Here is a 20068-nt window from a genome sequence, read left to right on the forward strand (position 1 = left end):
CGATTTTGTCCAGGGGATGGGAGCCACTCCTTCTCGGTAGTGGAAAATTTTATGGACAAAATGACAACGGGATTCGATGTAGAAAAAAATTCTAAGCAAAAAGTATCATTGAAACATTTCGAAAAGTCCATACTAATTTCGAGTGATTGAAACGAGTATTTAATGTCAAATAACTGAAAAATTTGTAGTTTTTTGAAGAAAGTATATCTACCATACACTTTTTGAAATACTATAAAAAACCATGAAAATTAAAAAAGTTTTAAACATTTGCATAAAAATTGGCAGAGTTATAATGAAAACCTTCTCGGACCATTCTTTTTATGTTTTATTCAGCACAAAACCGATGAATTTACTATGGAAACTAAAATTAATGATTGCCGCATTCCAATTAACTTTATTTAGGTACTGGCAACATGCTCAAAAAGTTCTAGCAGTTTCGGATACTTATTTTTTGAAATATTGAATTTAAATGTCAAGTTTTTTTTTTTTCGAAAAATACAAAAAAATAGTTACAGCAAAAAGTTTGAGGGAAAAAATTTAGCTTTTTTTCAGCAAAATATTTTACCTTCTAAACTTTTTTTGTAACTTTCATTTTTTTTTTTGAGTTATTTAGCAATAAAGACATTATTTTGTATTTTTCGAAAAAAATTTTTGCAATATTTCAAAAAATATATATCCGTACCTGTCAGAATTTTTTTCCGTGGTAAATGTGTGTTTTGTGCTGAGTGAAACATAAAAAGAAAGTTCGTGCAAATGACTTACCTACTTTAAAAAGTGTATGACAAAATTGCTTTAAAAAACTGCAAATTTTTTAATTATTTGACGTTAAATACTCCGAATTTCAATCGCTAATAACTCGGGAAAGTATTGACTTTTTGAAATAATCTTGCTCCACCCCCTGGGCAAACAATGTAGTCGAACAGTTTTTATAACGATTCATTAGCTGGTATTTTGAAATGACTCGTTCAGCAGAGAAAAGCAATCGTCAGCGGACATTGTTGTCGTCACATACTAGACAAGTGGGCAACTACCATTTTGCTCCTGATCGCACACGAATCCTTTTTTCTGCTAAACATTGCTCATAAGATTGAAAATTTCGAAATTTGTTAACCATAATTCATTCGTCTTTATTATTACTATCTTAATGAGATAAATTTACAATAATAAAAACATTATATATTTTGAAATTGATTTTGTTTTTTGTTTTTGCTGAACTTTTATTGGTATTTGGCACGTTCCACAACTCGTTTTAACTGCAAAATATAAATTTATTTTATTAAATGTAATTTACAGTGTGTATATAACGCTTGACCTGATCTGGTTATTGTTTGTCAATCTGTGGTCAATTATAAGCCATCTGACATCTTAACATATAAAATACTTACCCGTAACAATCTGTTGGAACGAGTTTCTTGACCAATATTTTTAATATAATCAGCAATGGATTTGGCAATTGGATTGTTGTGTTTCTTCGTCAAATAATTAAGTGATGACGTGTTGTGATCCATTTCTCCACCTTAAAAATTTAATATTTGAATTAAAAAATATTTACTCAAGCTTGCTTAAAACTAACTTAGCTTTAACTCGACTTTGCGAAATTATCGAGACCACTTCAATTGCTTCAAACTTTTATCAGATACTAAGTTATTATGCAGTAATATTAAACCAAAGGCATTTTAAGCGATTCCAAGGGAGAAGGGGAGTGAGTTAAAATTTTTACTTGCCATTCAACTATCAAAATGAAGACAAAATTGCAAAAAAGTAGTTTTTTTCTCTTTCAGTTAGGGTCCCACTAAAAAGCTTGCAGGCATCATCACCTGGTGCGTGATGGTACCGAGACATTTCAAAATAAAAAATAAAGTTCAAAAAATTAATTTTTTTCATAATACACCCAAATTTTATCCGATCTGAATGAAATTTTGTTGAAAATAACTCATTTTGGGTTAAAATTTTCATTTTTGATGTTATAATTTAGCTAACATTCACCTTTGTGCGAAATATCGGTACCTGGCTCCTACTATCTTCACAACTTTTAGAGGTAGGAAAAATTTGACCACAAATTGGAAAAGTATGACCCAAAGGTTTATTAAAATTGAATATAATTTGGATGTGATGGAGTAAAAAATCAACTTTTTGGATTTTGATGACGTCATAAAGTTAAAAAAATCAACTTTATTTCATAATACACCCAAGTTGTATCCGATCTGAATAAAATTTTTTTTGAAACCCACTAATTTTGGGTTAAACTTTTCATTTTTGTTGTTATAATTTTGCTTACATTCAACCTTTTTTATGCGAAATATCGATACCAGGCTTCTACATTGGCAGATACTTAGAACAGTATAAATCCACTGTTCTCCGCCACCAAAATAGCAACGAATAATATACACAATGAGTAATTACGATTAGTAATTAGCTAATTCATACTGATGATGACTACATGGTAGTCGAAATACGTATTTATATAATACAAAAATTTACATAGGAAATTGGACAAAAAAATCGAAATTTAATACTATAATAGACTCCGACTTATACAAATTAAACTCTAAAAAAATTAAAATTATCTCACTTTCTAATTTTCCAAATTGAATATAGATAGTAGACAAGAGCAATTACCTGGAGATATTGTAGAAATTTTATGAGGACTATGTTGATCCCCGTAGCCTGATATATCCACTGTTTTTTTACATATGAACGTTGTAGCAGGGCGTTTTAGTAGCTTAATGGTTGTAGAAGTTGGATCACTTTTACTACCCCATATGTGTTTCTCACTAAAACAAATTTTAATTTGTGCGAAGAGTTCAACTTGAGAGTTTTTAAATTTCCTTAAGGAGTTATATCCAGATTGAATTTACAAATAATCGATTTTTAAAAGGGTGAACATATCCTCAGGATCTCAGGATATATTAAAGAGGGTCGTATGTATCCCAGCATAATATGATGTTTTAGAGCGTTTTATCCTGTTAGAATTTTCAAAGAAACAATTGTATTTCCGAAATGTACATATATTTAAGTATATTCTCTGAAAATTTCAAGTTGATCCAATAAATATTCACAAACATAAACGCATGAAAAAAAAAAAAAAAAAAAAACATTTTAACTGAGTTATATACGTTTTTTATATTTATGTAAAAGAAATGGTCTTCCTAAAAAAAAAACTCGTGTTTTTTGCGCTCGCAACTGGATATAACCCCTTAAATATGACATTTCAGTTAAACAGTTTTTCTATTTAACAGGTGAAATATCCATTTTTATAAACTTCTGACTGGAAAAATTTGGTATTCTTGTGCAAGGAACCCTATCGATAGAGAGTGACGCTCTCAAGAAAATTGATGTTCAGTGAATATAGCTATAGTTTTCTGATGGTTTTATCATTTTAATCCATAACTGATCCTAATGCCTGTTCCTTTAGATTTGGCGTCTTGGTTGATCAAACGAGTCCTATAATATCCCTCCCTTACACCCGGCACAGTTTTGGATTCAAATACAACGAAAATTGTTTGTATACCTTGAATTTTGTGGTGAATACTTCTCAACTGATGAACTGTTTCCGCAATGCTTCTTAACATTTTTATGAATAGGTATTGGTTCAGATTTTATTCGTGTTTTATAACTCTGTAATCGTTGATTTTGCATTTCAATACTACAAAATTAAAAATATGTTACGGTAAAAGTACAGTAAAAGATGTTAAAAAATCGGCTAATAAAGAAAAATGAAACAACCCGCTCGTATTTTGCTAAAATCTCATGGAATGTGTTTCTTAGATGTCAAATATAATTAGTAAGGCATGAGGTAGTTGCGCAATTGTTTCTATTTGTTAATAATCAATTAATTTTTAATTAAATGAAACTGATCAATGCAAAAGTTTTCTTAAAAAATAATAAATAGGCAACTTGAATCACGTATAAGTTATACATGTACTAGACTAGAGTGATACTCACCTTACTTTCGCATTTATATATAAAGAAGACCATTTTTCGATTATTTGACAAACACAACATTTATGTATTACAAGTTGCCTACTCGTTAATTTTTTAGTCAACTTTTGTTTTGTATTGACCGTTTCATTTATTTAACAATTTATTGTTTATTGACAGATAGAAACATTTGCGCAACTAACTAATGCCTTAATTTATTTGACATCTAAGAACCACATTCCATGATGTATTAGCAAAATGCGAGCGAATTCTTTCATTTTCCTTTATTTGTAACATCGTTTACTGTACTAATCAAAAGAAAACATTTAAAATTATGTTTTATAGCTTACTCGTTAAGTGGGATCATATTTTGCTTAGGACTACTATGAGTAGTTGTAGCGGGACGTTGAGTGATGTTAAAATTATTGACGTTAAGTGGGCGTTCTAAACCATACTCTCCTTCATCACCATGCACACCTTCAATCCATGTTTTTCGTGAGGCATTTCTGTTTGGTGGATGTCTTTTTTTATGTAACGGGCATGAACTAATTGGTACAGGAATCAAACTTCGATAACATCCGAGTATTGAAGAGGGTTTATTATCTATAATAAAAACAGGTGAAAACAAATAATTGACTGAGTTAACTGTCGGAATACCCTGTATAGAAAGTGTTGAATACCAGTGTTTGCATTATTGTTTTATAAATTAGAAAAGTTTAAGAAATCAACACAGTTATGGCGATATTTTAGCCGCCATTTATTTGGTTTTCAAAAATGTTCTAGTATTTTCTGAAAAGGAGGTGTTCATTTCTGACCACGACTCCACGAACTTTTATAGCTGTTTAAGAACAGTAAGAGTGTTTCAACACCAACCGACTGAAAATTACAGAGGACGCCAGACCGTCAAGGAATGGTTGACCAAAGTGATTGAATTTTCTCATGGGATGTGCTGAACAGTGACAGAAAAGGTAAGTGATCGCCCCTTCCTCCTCATCTAGGCAGCTTCTCTGCAATAGTATGCGGGGATGGATAAAAACAGGGGCGGATTAAAGATTTTTGGACCCAAGACTACATTATTAAAAAAGGTCGAATATGACTTTTATTAAATCTTTCAGCAGTTTACAGAGTAATTAATATTTGTAAATAAAGTTCAATTAACAAACCTATGGCTCTTTCCAAATTAGCCTAAAATACTTAATTTGTGTCTGACTGGAAGGCTCAGAAGTTCAACGTGTTTGCCTTCTATTGTGTCTGCCTTCTAATAGGGCCGAAATTACGTTCCTCCCTTCCTTTAATGTTAGCTTTCTTAGAATGATTTCATTGAGAATAAAAATGAAGTTCAAAGTGCTACTCCTGGAGCTTAGTGATACTTGTGTCTGCCAGCCTTGTGCGTGTTAGTCATCAAAACCCAAGGGCTTGGTATCCACCAGGTGTTTGAGTTTTCATTGATTTTTGCGTACAAATTTATTAGAGAAATTCGGCAATCTTTTACTACGTTCAAGCGAGGATTTATAGTTTCCGATAACTCTAGTTGCCTCGTATTTGATTTACTAACATAGGTTTTTATGTGCTTACCTGTAGATCGATAGTTCTGCATTGAACTATTGTTGTCAATTGAAGAAGAGCGTTTTAAAGGTGATTTGTATACATTCGTTCTTGGAGTTTTTACAAGCGGTAATACTTTTGACATATCCTCCTTAGAAAAAACACCAGACGCCATGATTTTATAATCAGTTTTAATTGGTTTCATTTGTATTGAATCACTTTTGTACGATGAATTTAATGTATTTTCATCATTATTGATCAATCGTTTACGATTATTATCACTTAATGGCACACGTTGTGGTAATACTTTGGAAGTTTTCGAAACGGTATCAATATAATTTGCCTTGCATGATTTAATTTTTGAATGTGCTGATAATGTTTGTGATTTTGCTGCAGATGTAAGTGTATTCGATCCAGGTCTCTCTTTATGTAATTGTAACATATGTAAATGCTCTTTTATGTTAAACATTCCACTAATTTCACCATAACGATTGGTCTTCAATTCATATTTAACTGTACGTGGACTAATTTGAAGTGTATCGGCAACTTCATTTATCAGCTATAAACATTGTATATAATTAGTTTGGGTAAATCTACCGAATTTTGATAATAAATTCGGTAAATTTTGGGATAAGGCTATTTTTTAATAGGTTTTTTTCGGTTCCGTGTAGGTTCCGGAACGATTCGCACGACTTTCTGCATGCGGTTTTTATCACTATTGTTTTCCTTGGTGACGTTTTCTTGAATCTCTCTGCTTCTATTGTTTCGATTGAGACGAATAAAAATAAAAAATAGTTTGATCAGAATTTCTGCATCGACCTTACTTGGTATCGAACCCTGAACATAGCAAAATAACATCAAAATCCACAGAAAACCGCAGTAACCTCATAATTTCAACTTTCTTTGATAACCTTTCGAAAAGTGAAGAAATTAAGTTGCAATTCTGGAAAAATATGTAACTTATACATAACCTCCATTTTGTGAAAAATGAATTTTTCCAAAAATTTCTACAGCTCGTACAGTTCAGGTAAATCATCAGTGTTTTAATAGTACCATTTTTGCAACTACTTTTTCCCCTTGACTTATATTTGCATAAAAGCAATCAAACTATGAGAATCACACACAATATTATTCCTTGCCGACTGTGGGTGTTAGAATCATGTAGCAGAAAGTGGAACTTTTAAATGACTAAGCGATTAAAGTAGTTAAACGTTATCGATCCAAGTCATTACTCTAGCTGTTTAATTGAATGGCTGAATATAGTTCAGGCCACTTGTTGAACAGCGACGTTTAGTAAAAAGGCAAGGTTGTAAATTGAACAGCTAATTAAGTTATTTGGCTGTGATATTTACGTTATTGTGAATCGTATTATCAATTGAATTAATCTGTATAACGAAATGAAATATTAGAACTGCTTACAATACTTTGCCAATATGAATCAACCGATCTAAATCCTTCCACTTTAATAGATGTAATATATCTTTTTGTGACCCATGGATGATACAGTAAATTTTCCGTATTTAATCTTGCAGCAGCACAAGGAACAAGTAATTTTGAAATTAAATTTTTAAAATCTACATACAAAATACAAAAATTAATTAATATATAATTTAAAAAAAATGAAAAATTAGGTTCTTAATTTATTAATATAATTACAGCATTCAAAGTTACTTTTAATAAGAAAGTGTTTTATTAGTAAAGACAGCTCATTTTAGATGAAAAATGTCATCACCATTACAGTTTCAGTTTTGTTTTTTCAACAAAAACTCAACTGCCCATTCAGTGGAAAACCGGCATTAGAAAGTGTTCTTTTAAAAATTCAATATTACAGATTAAATATGGTGAATGTGGGCTAATTGTGCTATTTTTAATGAAAATAAACAAAAAAAGTGGAAATCTTCGGACGGAGTTTTCTAGGCCGCTGATATAATGAATTTAATATGCAAATTTGGGAAACTAAAATCTTCACTCAGTGGGTTTTCAAGGCCGCCGATTACGATTTCATGTGAAAATTGGAAAATTCAAATAGGTAAATCCCATATTGCCACTTTGAGAAAGTCCAGAATTTGCTCATGGAGAATTTTCATATTAAATACCTACCTGATGAAAGACTAGATAATTCTTTCCTGTGGTTTACGGTTAAGCCCCGATTGATTTGACTTAAAAGACGTTGACGTTTTTCTTGTGATGTCATCGCTTCATTTCTTGTACTAATAAATGGTAATTGCCCAGTGACCATACCATATAATATCACTCCCCTTTAAAAACATTTTATAACATTTTGTATTCCTTGAAATTATATATCGCAGACCAAGAGTTTTTTTTTTTTCATTCAATAAAATATGTACTAATCGCATGAAGCATTTGCCTTGAGACCTAGCGAAATTTGGAAACAATTTTCACGATATTGGTTGGTTCCAGATATGAGAAATTTTCGTTGTGCGCTTAGTTTCTTACTTTAAAATATCTCAGAAACACGATTTGAAACATTTCTATACTATTTATAATTCAAGGTCTAAGGTTTTGTAAAGGTAAGTGGTTATGAGATAAAAATCTGATGTCTATATTGACACCAATTTAGGTAATAAAAATTTTATTTTCAAACAAATTATTCAGTCCAAATATTCCTATATTTAGTGGCTGTGAATTACTTGTAGCCGGTTAAGCAATTTTTCAAGTGCCAATTCAATTGAAAGAGACGGGAGTAGAGGTAACAGGCCTTATTTGAAAGTATACCAACCGGACGAGTATCACTTAGAAATTTTGTTTTAAGGTAACTAATTTTTGTGCAGGTACTTGAAACAAGTTGAACATATTTTTCGATGTACTCTTGATCTATTATTTTATAAAGAAGATATTTAGATATTTACAAACTCCAAAGGTCTACTTCTGGCCCATAACTTCGCCCCATTAAAAATAATTCTGGTGCTGCGTATTCAGGCGAACCACAATGAGTATGCAATGGTGAATCTGGTGTCCATATATTGCTTAAACCAAAATCAACAATTTTTATTTGTAATTTATTTGAAGCCACCATAATGTTTTCCATTTTCAAATCTCTGCAAGAAAAAGAAAACAAAATGATAAATGTATGTATAATTTATTGTGCTTAGTTTTTAGCGTTACAAAAATTATAATATTTTTGAAATTATTCTAATGATAATAGAATTGTAACAGTAGCATTCGCTCGTAGTATCTACAGTAAAAGATGTTACAAATAAAGGAAAATGAAAAAACCGCTTGCATTTTGCTAAAACCTCATGGAATGTGTTGCTTAAGTGTCAAATATCATTAGTAAAGTATGAGTTAGTGGTGCGAATGTTTCTATTTGTTAATAAAACAATAAATTGTTAATTCAATGAAACGATCAATGTTAAAGTTGACTTACAATATTAATAAATAGGCAACTTGAATTACGCATACGGTATACTTGTATAATAGTTTTCGATTATTTGACAAAACTTAACATTTACGTCATACAAGTTGCCTATTTACTAATGTTTAAATGAACTTGTAAATAAAGAAGATAAAGTTAGGTTTGGCGTAACACACGGATTTATTCTTGGGCTCTTACTGCTTCTACTGTACACAAACGACTTGTCAAGCTTAATTGCCACTCCTTAATATTCAAAGAAATATCTGACAAACAGCTTTATGTATTGTCAATTTGAACAAGTTTAGATCCATATATTAAACAAGAATGAATATAAAGAAGATATTTACGTTTTACATTATTTAATTGATCGGTACGGAAATTAAAAAAGTTTTTCATAAATAAGTTCAATTAGAAAGTTTAAAATAATAATAATATACTTTCTTTTTTATATAATATTTTGTATGTAGATTGTAGATACATGTATTATAGATGATAGGAAAAACAGGGTAATATTACCACTTCTTGGAAATACCTAAATTATAACTTGACGAATTTTCAAAATTTAATTTCTGTGTTTGAGGTGTTTCGATACTAAAACAAAAGTGTTGCCAAAAAATCTGAAATTTTGTGTGTAAATGATTATTCCATACACCTTCTGTATAAATTTCAAATCAATTCACTGTACGGTTTACGATAAATTAATTATTAGAAAACAGCCCTTTTTTACATGGTGGTATTTGAAGAAGTCTTAATTAATGGTTTTTTAGTCAATGAGTGCTTTTAAAAATGTAACCATTTACATAAATCACTATTACCAATATTCCTCAAATTTTTTTACAATATTTTGCAAAAAAAATGATAACAAGAATTTAAAATTTTATCTATTACTTAATCACCATTTATACTTCTTTTGTGTAAAAATTCATATCGATTCTCTGTACGATTTATGGGAAATGTGTTTTTTTTTTAATAATAAAACTGACTCTGATAGTTAATTTCTCCTAAACCGTTCAGAGAATCGATAAAGGTAGGTATTGCGTCGGTATTTTGATCCTGAAAACTACAGAAAACCTCCACGAGCATAGCTTTACTCATCTATGCAATGAGAGTTTTAACCAATTAACCGTTCCGTTAATTATAATTTACAAACTTCCGCAGCCAAGACTTGAGCCCACTGGATCGCTTGGCTATTTTAACGTAAAATTTCGTCATGTAAAAGGTCATACCTAAGGATTTTATTTATCAACTTAGAACTTTTTGATAATCATATATATTTCGTCTTTTTATTGGTTATAGTCCATCATTTGGTTTAATTACCCTACATAAATATTTATAACACAAAATGTTTTTGATATAAAACATTTCATTATTTGATCTTTTATGAACAAATATAATAAAAATATTTTAAAATTATTTTTGCATGAATTATTTAGTTTATTACTAAATTAAAATTGAATTTATCAAACTTTCTATGTTCTTCTTTTTTGTTTTTTACATGTTCTACCATCATCTCAATAAGTAAGATTCCAATTGGAATTTATTATTATTATATAAAAAATAAAAAAACTTTCAATTCAAATTAATATATAGCCCATACATATAATAAATATATAATAAGTATATATTGAACCAAGTTTTTTGTTTTACAACTTTTTAAATGATCTTTTCTTTGTAATATTTCGAATATTCTATGTTTATTTTATAAATTGATTAAATTTTTGTGTGTAGAGTAAGAATCATGAGTCTCTTTTAAATTTTTCTAGGGAGACAGTCACATTTATAATATTTTAATTTAAGGGTGTACGAGCATTACAATAATGGTTGATTTAAAGGTTCAAAATTTTTGAAGTGAAAGCTTCTTTAGCGACGTTGGGCACATTTTGGTAGGGGAAAATGTTATGGGTTCGCGTTACTGACATGCTGTGCGTGCGCCGACATGCTAATAGCAGTATATTTGTAACTAAACAGCTGACGTATTGTGTAACATTAGTGCTGCGTATATAACAAGTACATTGAAATTTATGTAAATACAAATACTATCCACAAATCATATGATTGTATATTAATTGTTATTTCAATTGAATTGTATTTATATTTTGTCATAATCTTGTACAGCCCGTAATATATTTAAATAATAAAAAACCATATAAACAAACCATATAATTGTTGCTCGGAGTGTCAATAGATGTGAAAATCTGATTGATGTTGATAATTTTCATTCAAATTTTATGAAATTTCAAATTTTTATACTAAAAGTTCTAAGTTTTCACTTCTATCGGCAGTCCTTAGGACTGCCAATTTTTTGTGTAGGTATACTTTTACTCAAAGAATGTGTTGTTAAAACTTCAGCTTATCCATGCAAAAATCATTGAAAATCGATATAAAATACATCTTTTATGGAGAAATCCTAAATAGAAAGCTTATCCCTTTAATAGAAAGAAAACATGTTAGCAATAACATAGAAAAGAAAAAAAATCAAGTTTCTCCATTCATATAAGAGTTGTACGAGCAGGATAGATTTAGGGTTGGAATTATTTTTATCGTATTTTTAAGGTAGTACTATCGGTAATAGACTTTGCATTCAGAATTTAATGAAACTTGGCATAGTTGTCCATTATTATGTCATAATTAACCAGTTAAATTTTTGCAGGCCTTCAGAGAACTTATTAAAATAAATTAAATAGTTAAATTTAGAATTTAGAAAATATTATTAAAAGTATATTTCCATTTTTTTTGAGATTTTATCCCCTTCTTTCCCCTATCTACCTTCTAAAATACTTTCTTTCGAAAATGTTCTTCAATTTTTGAAATTTCATGATGAATATCACAATGATCAAGTAATATTATTTGCTGATACTAAAAAAAATAATTTAAAAACAAAACTTTTATGGATATATATTAAAATTATTTTTGATGGTTGTCAGAAAATATTTTTTTTCCCACTACAAACTTTTTACATTTTAATTAAGAGGTATGATAAATGTATCCAATTTTATTAATGTGATGTATAATCTTTATAAAAATGTGAACATAGAAGAAAAGTTTGAATTCAATGTGGTTTTCACTGTCGAAATCTAACTCAATTAGTTTTCGGAGATAATTCATGTCAAACAATATACTTCTTCTACTTATATGTTATATATAAAATAGAGTAACGGAATGATTGGTTTTCATTATCAACGTTCTTTATCATCTAACTACCAGGCTATCTTTTATATAACAAGAATATTGATATCAGTTTGTTGTTAAGAAGTCAACTTTATGCCACCCCCTTTTCTACAATCTATTGTAGAGAAAGCCATTTAGGATGTTCTGAGCTTCACGGACTAGATTGCATCTTGGCTGTTTATTTTAATAATTACGCTAAAATCACAAAATCATCAAAAATTGATTAGTACAGTGTACAGTTTACAGTACAGAGGGGTGAAGTTTTACTCAAAGAATATGTGGTTAAAATTTCAGCTTAGGTAACCGTGCAAATTTTTAAGAAAAAAGTCATTAAAAATCGATATAAAATACATTGGCTCTTATGGAGGAATCTCAAAAAACGACATATTTTGGTAGTTTTTGATAATTTTCATTTGGAATGAATGAAAACAAATTAAAAAAAAACTTTTTAATAGAAAGTAAACATATTAGCAATGAATTAGAAAAGAAAAAAACTAAGTGTCACCGTCCATATAAGGGATGTAAGAGCAGGGTAGATTAAGGGTTGAAATTATTTTGATCTTATTTTCAACTTTGATGACGAATTTTGTTATAACTTCATGAATGTAGACGAAAAGTAAGAATAAAATTTTTCGATATGTGTCTTGGTTTTCGAAATATCGAAAGCTAAATAATTAAACAAAATTTTCAATTTTCGATATTTTGAAAATTAAGCCAGATATGGAAAAATTTTATTCTTACTTTTCGTCTTATATCGTCAAGTAATAATATAAATTTATCATCAAAATTGAAAATATCTATTTTTAAATTTGTGCCCCCACTACCATGCTCATACATCCTTAATCGAACTTTCTATTTGACTTGAACTGTGTGTTCAGAGAGAAATGTGAAACAGTATTAACTATATAACCACTGATATATATTTGTCAACATTTCACAAATTAGTGTGCTTTCAAATTACTATATTATTTTCTTTCATTATTCACTCACATATCTACTACGTATTCTATTTATCCATCCCAGAGCATAGCGCATGGGTCTGGTTTGTCTATATATTAATTTGTTTTTATACGCACCGTTTTATTTAATGATATCAAAAAAGTTTCATGTCAAAATATGATCAAACAACATTTTTCGTTAATTTTAATTAGATCATTTTATGTTGAAAAATATTTCATTTACCATCCATTCTTTTAGAAGATTCTATTAGTATATAAGGACGTGTCTATTAGCGGACGTTGGTGATCATAGCGGAGATACAAAAAACATTTTAGGAATTATATTTGAGGCATTCTGAAAGAATGAGTAACACTTTTTTGTAATGCCTGAAAACAAAATCAACAATCGACCGAGCTAAAGGAGGCGATATTCATAATCAACATAAATTGTCAGCCGAAATAATTTTTTCAAAAATGATTCATTATTTAATGCAAATTGTGTAAATTGCAAGCAGGTGTTTTGGATAACAAATCTGCTAAATTCAAAATCCTATATAAAAAAAGAGAGGTGTCGTGGGACACCCGATTGGAACTCTGCTCCCATCGTATCTTCGTATGTTATAAATGTAGCGTTAACTTTTTACTCAGATTTGCTTTGATTATTTTGTTGGTATATGAATGATTGATTATGCACATGTTTAATTTTGTAAGATCATTTTGTGCTTTTTTTCTTCTGTCTAGTTCAGGATATTCTGATAAACGTACGGTACGTTTTAGCGTTCCTTGTACTTCAGAATATTGTGATTGAATTTTATCTTTATTCTGAATTATTCTACAAAGAGTAGATTTTGGCACATTTAATTAGACACATACTTCATCGCGTATCTTCCCACTTTCATAAACGGATATTTTAACTTCAGTTTTTCACGTACTGTTAACGACTTGAGCCTTTATTTCGGCATATTTCAAATAAACATTCGTATGATAAAGTAAAGTAAAACTAAAACTGAAGGTCATTGAGGCTCAAAATTAGTTAAGTGTGGAATTTGTGGGTAGACTTAGAATAAGTAGGCAAACAAACAAAAAAGCGATGTTATCTCAGTTCTCAGTTACAGAGATTAATGCATATAAAATTCATTCTCTGTCTCAGTTATAAAGGGAACTAAGAAGATAAAATCGAAAGAACGAATACCAGATATAGAGGTTTGCTTCGTCCAACTAACGGAGGTAATTCAGTGTCAAAATGTTGGAACTTCAGCATGAGTTCCAGTTATGGAGATTTCTCACTTATCCAGGTCTCACTTAACCAAGTTTTACTGTATAATTTATTACAAAGTTATACCCGTCAATTTCATTGGCTTTATGTAATTAAGGTAAATCATATTCCGTCTGATCCCTATAACAATGTAAGCGCATTGTTTGTTTAAACGCAGAAAAAACAAGTGAAAACAAACAATTGACTGAGTTAATTGTTGAAATACCATACATAGTCAGTGTTGATTTCTTTATCACATTACACATACAAACATGTGACACATACATAACTGATAATCAAGTATAGTACATATTATAAAATTTCCGCCTAGCTTGCGCCCTCACGGGTAAACAGTGATGTTTACGAAAAAATGTTTCAAACAAAAGTTGTTTAATTTTTGATAAGGAACATTTTTTACATTTACACTTTTTTTCTATCTCTAACGGTTTACAAGATGGGTCCTACGGACCCAAGACTCAATTGACCTATGATGCTCATTTACGAACTTGACCTCACTTTTTACGTCCTGAGTACGCTGTAAAAATTTCAGCTCGATATCTCTTTCGTTTTTGAGTTATCGTGTCCACAGACGGACGGACAGCCGGAAATGGACTAATTAGGTGATTTAGTGAACACCTTTGACAAAATTTTTTTCCTAGCATCATTATTTTTAAGCGTTACAAACTTGGGACTAAACTTATAATACTATGTATATTTCATATATGCATGGTATAAAAATGGATATGTTTATAAAAGTTGGAAAATTTTTACCCTACATTCAAGCATTTCTATCAAATACAAAGTCAATCAATATATCTTGTGAAAATTATTACATAGAAAAAAAAAAGTGTAACATATACTACATACGTATCTACGTACGCATGCCATTCGTCTATTCATGAGTGAACTTACTATTACTATATACTGTGAATAGAAACCCCACATCAACTATGCGATATATTACACATCACATAATATGAGATAGAGATTGTAGCCATGGTTACTCCCTACGATAAGCACAAACATTTTATACAACGTAACTGAATTCTCTGCATATCATATGTTTTTATACACGGTGCTTTTTTAATTGAGTCTATCTATTCAAAGCGTTTTTAGAAAAAATAATCACAATTAAATCGATTTTGTTAAAGATGATTTCCATTTTTATCTTTCAACTGAGTTTTATAATATATCGATTTTAGCCAGAGGTAAATTGGTCGGGGTAGAGTCAAGTTGTCTCAATGGATCACTTGTTGAACTAGGGCATTGTACTTTTGGACTTCTTTTATTAAATTTTATTAAACAGAGTAGAAATAGCGATTTTATAAACTTATTAAAGAAAAAGGCGATTTTATAAACTTATTCAAAGGCAAAAAAAAAACTTAAAAAAAGGAAGGTTTCGGCACCTAGTTTAAGACCCTATTAACGCGCAGTTCCAGAAGTGCTGAGGTTGCGATAAACAAAAATTGTCGGAAATTTGTTTTTCTAAAAAAAATGTAGAATCAAAAATTGTGATATCTTCAGCCATTTTTCCGAATATCGGGAAATTTTTGTTTGAATCTTTGTTGGAAAGTTGTTGGTTTCCGATAAATTAGCCAAAAATCGTTTTTTATGTATATATAGCGTTAATTAGCGCAACCGCTGCATTTTTGAGACTGCGGTTAGTATGGTCTTAAAATAGAAGCCGTAACTTTCATATTTTTTATTTTTTTTGCCTTTGAATAAGACCTCGCAAGAATATTATTTAGAGCTTTTGTCAGGTAATCGAATCGCGCGTGAACGGAAGACACAATTTCAATAATTCTTTTTTTTATTGTGTTAATTATTGTAAAGAGACGTTTTACATGAAAGAAAAAATTAAGGAAGTTGAGCGGAACATTAGAAAATTTAAGAAAAAATATTAAATGCAATAAATGGTGGAAACGCAGATAAATTATGAATAACATTACATCTTACTATGCAATATGTATTTATTTGCGCTCCCACCATATTTATTCAGCTATTGTGAATATGTATTTATTAGAGCTACTGTCGAAGCCCGAAGGCCTGTGCAAGAGATAGTAGTAAAATTTGTGTTTATTGGACAGGTTTGCAGGTGGGCTGCAGGTTAATAAAGATTAATAATTGCTAATCAATAGTTACAATTAAATAAATTGTAGGTGAAACGAAGTTCATCGGACCATCTAGTGAACCACCTGCCTTTAAAATAAAAATTTGAACATTCAAATAATTAAACTAGACCAGTGGTAATAGAGAAACCAGTTTAAGTCCACTGAAAAATATTTTTTAAGGCGCCCGTGGGAATATATTACGAACTGTTTAAAATAGAGCCTTCAACTGATTTTTATACTATTTAAACATGTAATTTACCATGAAAAAAGCTTGTGATATTTTTCGAAATCACTACATTCCCTTAAAGAAAAGGTCAAGACATGTGCCCATATCAGTTCCTTTAGCACAATTACACAAAACGTCGAATGCAACTTGGAGGTAACTATAAAAGTTTCAGTTTGAACTGAAATTTGAAGTCAATATAACATGCTGCCTTCCAAACAAAACATTTTTTACTCAAGCAATTTTTCCTAAAATCACTTTTTGTTGAAATATTTAGCTGGGGGTTATGAAATGATGCACCATGTATACATGGACTACGGCGTAGATGTACCTACCACCTAGAGAAACTAGAGTATCATCTATCTATACATACAGATAGATACAGATACAGTACATTCACTAACTGACAGAAAGAGGATGTATTCGATGATGAGTGGTGGAGATATTATTATTATTATGTAATAGTAAGTAAAAAAATTTCCATCAATATATTTTTGGGTTATACGCTTGAAATCTATTTCAAATAGGATATTTGTAATCTCAAAGTTTGAGATATTTATATTAACATATAGAACCCTTTTTTTTTTAGTTTAAAGATTATCAATTGAAAAATAATACAAAAATTTGTAAATATTTTGTTAAAACCTACACAGATTAACGACACAGGGCTAAATGAATATATTAATTATATATAATATACTAGCTGTGAACTACCCGCTTTGCTGGGCAACATCCCCACTTGCACCCCTCCCTCCACATTTCCTTGCGTGGGATAACAGTTTTGTAATGTACACGTCATGCTCTTTTATTTGATACCCCACTTAGGTATATTTGTAAATATTCGATAATTCCTTCCCACTTTCTCGCTACACCTTTCTACCCTCCGAAGGTTAAAAGTAGATAAAAACAATAGATCTTTGAAGCTGGTTGTATATCGTGTCAATATTTGAGCTTAATCGATGCACAACTTTTTTAGTTTTTGAAGCATATCCCTTTCAACCCCTATTTCAACCCCTTACTCTACTATAATATGGATGTATTATACATAAAAACCTTCCTCTTAAATCACTCTATCTATTAAAAAAAACCGCATCAAAATCCGTTGCGTAGTTTCAAAGATTTAAGCGTACAAAGGGACATAGGGACATAGGGACAGAAAAAGCGACTTTGTTTTATACTATGTATTGATTATTTATATATGAAGTTGGACTAGACCAGAACTTTACAAAGTAACTTCGGGATCATTGAATAACTATTTAAAATACAAATCTATTGACGTAAAAATCATTAAAATTGGTTCAAGCGTTTGGTCTCTAGAGCGCCATAAGGCGACGAACTATGTTAAAAATTTTGTGGAAGAACAATTACATGTGTAAAATGCGAAGGTGGATACGTTGAGGCAACTGAAAATAACTATTTAGGAATGAATTGTTAACGATGGGAATGTTTTGAACACTTAAATTTTGCAAAATCTACTAATAAAACACGTTATCTGTTATCCAAATTAACCAATCATCCTACTTTAAATTTTTATTTGCTGATTTGACACAGTTAATGAATAAATAATATTTGGTAATAATCATGTCCTGTAATAATAATACAGGGTGGGTCCTTTTAATCTATAATGGTTAATATCTCGTTTTGTAATTAACTATTCAAAAAATAACTTAACCGGGAGTTGCAGAGTTTGATAAAGGGCATCATGTTCTAACATCAGATTGGACCCAGTTCTTCGGGTTTCTTTAATTGCCTATTTTGATTCTAAACGGTAAGAGATAGAATAACACTTTAATTTAGAAAATTGATCCTAATACAAAAATGAACAATTTTTTTTAAAAACATTTTTTCGAAAAACGTTATATTTCCGAGGAGATTCGACTTAAAAATATGTAATTTAATCGAAAAAAATACGCTTTAACTTTTTCGATAATTGTAGGACACAGGAGAATGTCCTCTACTACAAATTTTCCGTAGTTGACGTGTTTTCCTTCGATTAAATGTAATAATGACATATTTTTTAATCGCATTTTCTCCGAAAGCTAGCTGAATGAAAAATATTAGTTTTTTTATGAGGATCGACTTTTTAATTTAAATTGTTATTCTATGTCTTACCGTACAGGATTTAAATTAGCTATAAAATAAACTCGGAGAATTGAGTCAAATCTGGTATCAGAACATGATGCCCCCCATCAAACTCACCAACTTTTGTTTAAGTTATTTTTTGTTAAGTTTTGTAAGTTCATAGGGAATAAAATGAACCTAAGTGATATCAAGGAGAGATGCTACGAAAAAAAGAAACCTACTTGAATACAAAATAAATAAAATAATATTACATCCGTGATCTTTTTAAAACCGCATCCTAATTAAAATTTATGAATGCTAAGAATTTTTTAATAAATAAATATTCAAATACAATTTTCAACAAATATTATTTGGTGAAACTTCCCAGAATAATAAGAATTGAAGGAATATGTATATATATCACAATATACATCTTATTTTATTCATGAATATTTTACTGGGAATACAAAAACTATACTTTATTAGGTCTGATTTCACAAACAATTTTGTCGAACAATAAAATAAATCTTTTTAAATTATTATTTCGTATATAATAGACGAAAAATAAGCTGAGGGTATATGTAAAAAGTTCAGAGCTTTTTCTCATCCACTTTTTCCACATTGAATAAAAAGTATGGATGATGACTATATTACATAAACTACCTACGCTCAGCTGGTATTTATTATATCTATGATCATTATCCTATTACATAAAAGTTTTTTAACATAGGAAGAACGTTGCTTATTTGCTCCACCAATCTTAAGAATATTCTTAATTGATTTGTATTGTATTATACCAAAATATATTAAATACAGTGTGTAACACATTGTACACAAAATTGTGTCGACTGTAAAGTTCGTAGGCATAGTAAAACACATTTTCTCACCTCCATGCAAAAAGTGTCAACTTTCTGCCCACTGTGCATAACGAAATTTCCATTACCACCTCTGGATAGGGGAGAAAAATAGTATACATACTTCCAGATCTCTCGAGATCGATTCATTGTAGTTGATTTTAAAAATGAATCGATTCTCGATAAGCTGATTCAAGAACGATACAAAAATCGATTATTTTGAAAGAATCGCCCATCGCTACATGCTATCGATAAATTACCCAATCACTAGATTGTTTCAGCCTGAGGTATTTTTGACCAAACCTGCAAACATCGTGTAATAATACCTTTGATTATTCGGTATAGCTCTATCTTCGAAACATATATCTATAATATATGATGTAAATGTATATGTTTATGTCAATAGTTCGGTATGTGTTGTTAAAACATCAAACAATATGAAGTATATATTAATAACAAATACATAACACCATTTTGAGTTGATAAAGCACACTCAAATTACTAAAAAAACTAGTGAAAACATACAATTGACTGAGTTAATTGTTGAAATACCATGCATAGTCAGTGTTGATTTCTTTATCACATTACACATACAAACATGTGACACATACATAAC

The 20068-nt window shown here is 29.9% G+C and overlaps 1 protein-coding gene across 1 annotated transcript in view; it reads right to left on the reverse strand.

Annotated features, from left to right (window-relative positions):
• Nucleotides 1-1188: 1188 nt before the first annotated feature.
• LOC123297713 (serine/threonine-protein kinase SIK1-like) overlaps nucleotides 1189-20068 on the reverse strand; it is a 456760-nt gene continuing 437880 nt past the window's right edge. Inside the window, exons 4-12 of the mRNA XM_044879469.1 lie at nucleotides 8337-8525; nucleotides 7563-7724; nucleotides 6886-6991; nucleotides 5497-6025; nucleotides 4272-4524; nucleotides 3512-3646; nucleotides 2620-2774; nucleotides 1386-1516; nucleotides 1189-1253 (exon numbers count right to left, since the gene is read on the reverse strand). Coding sequence (XP_044735404.1) covers nucleotides 1218-1253; nucleotides 1386-1516; nucleotides 2620-2774; nucleotides 3512-3646; nucleotides 4272-4524; nucleotides 5497-6025; nucleotides 6886-6991; nucleotides 7563-7724; nucleotides 8337-8525 — 1696 coding nt within the window. The 3' untranslated portion in view covers nucleotides 1189-1217. The remainder of the gene's footprint in view (nucleotides 1254-1385; nucleotides 1517-2619; nucleotides 2775-3511; nucleotides 3647-4271; nucleotides 4525-5496; nucleotides 6026-6885; nucleotides 6992-7562; nucleotides 7725-8336; nucleotides 8526-20068) is intronic.

This window comes from Chrysoperla carnea, chromosome 4 (genome assembly GCF_905475395.1).
Source record: "Chrysoperla carnea chromosome 4, inChrCarn1.1, whole genome shotgun sequence".
Lineage (NCBI taxonomy): Eukaryota > Metazoa > Arthropoda > Insecta > Neuroptera > Chrysopidae > Chrysoperla > Chrysoperla carnea.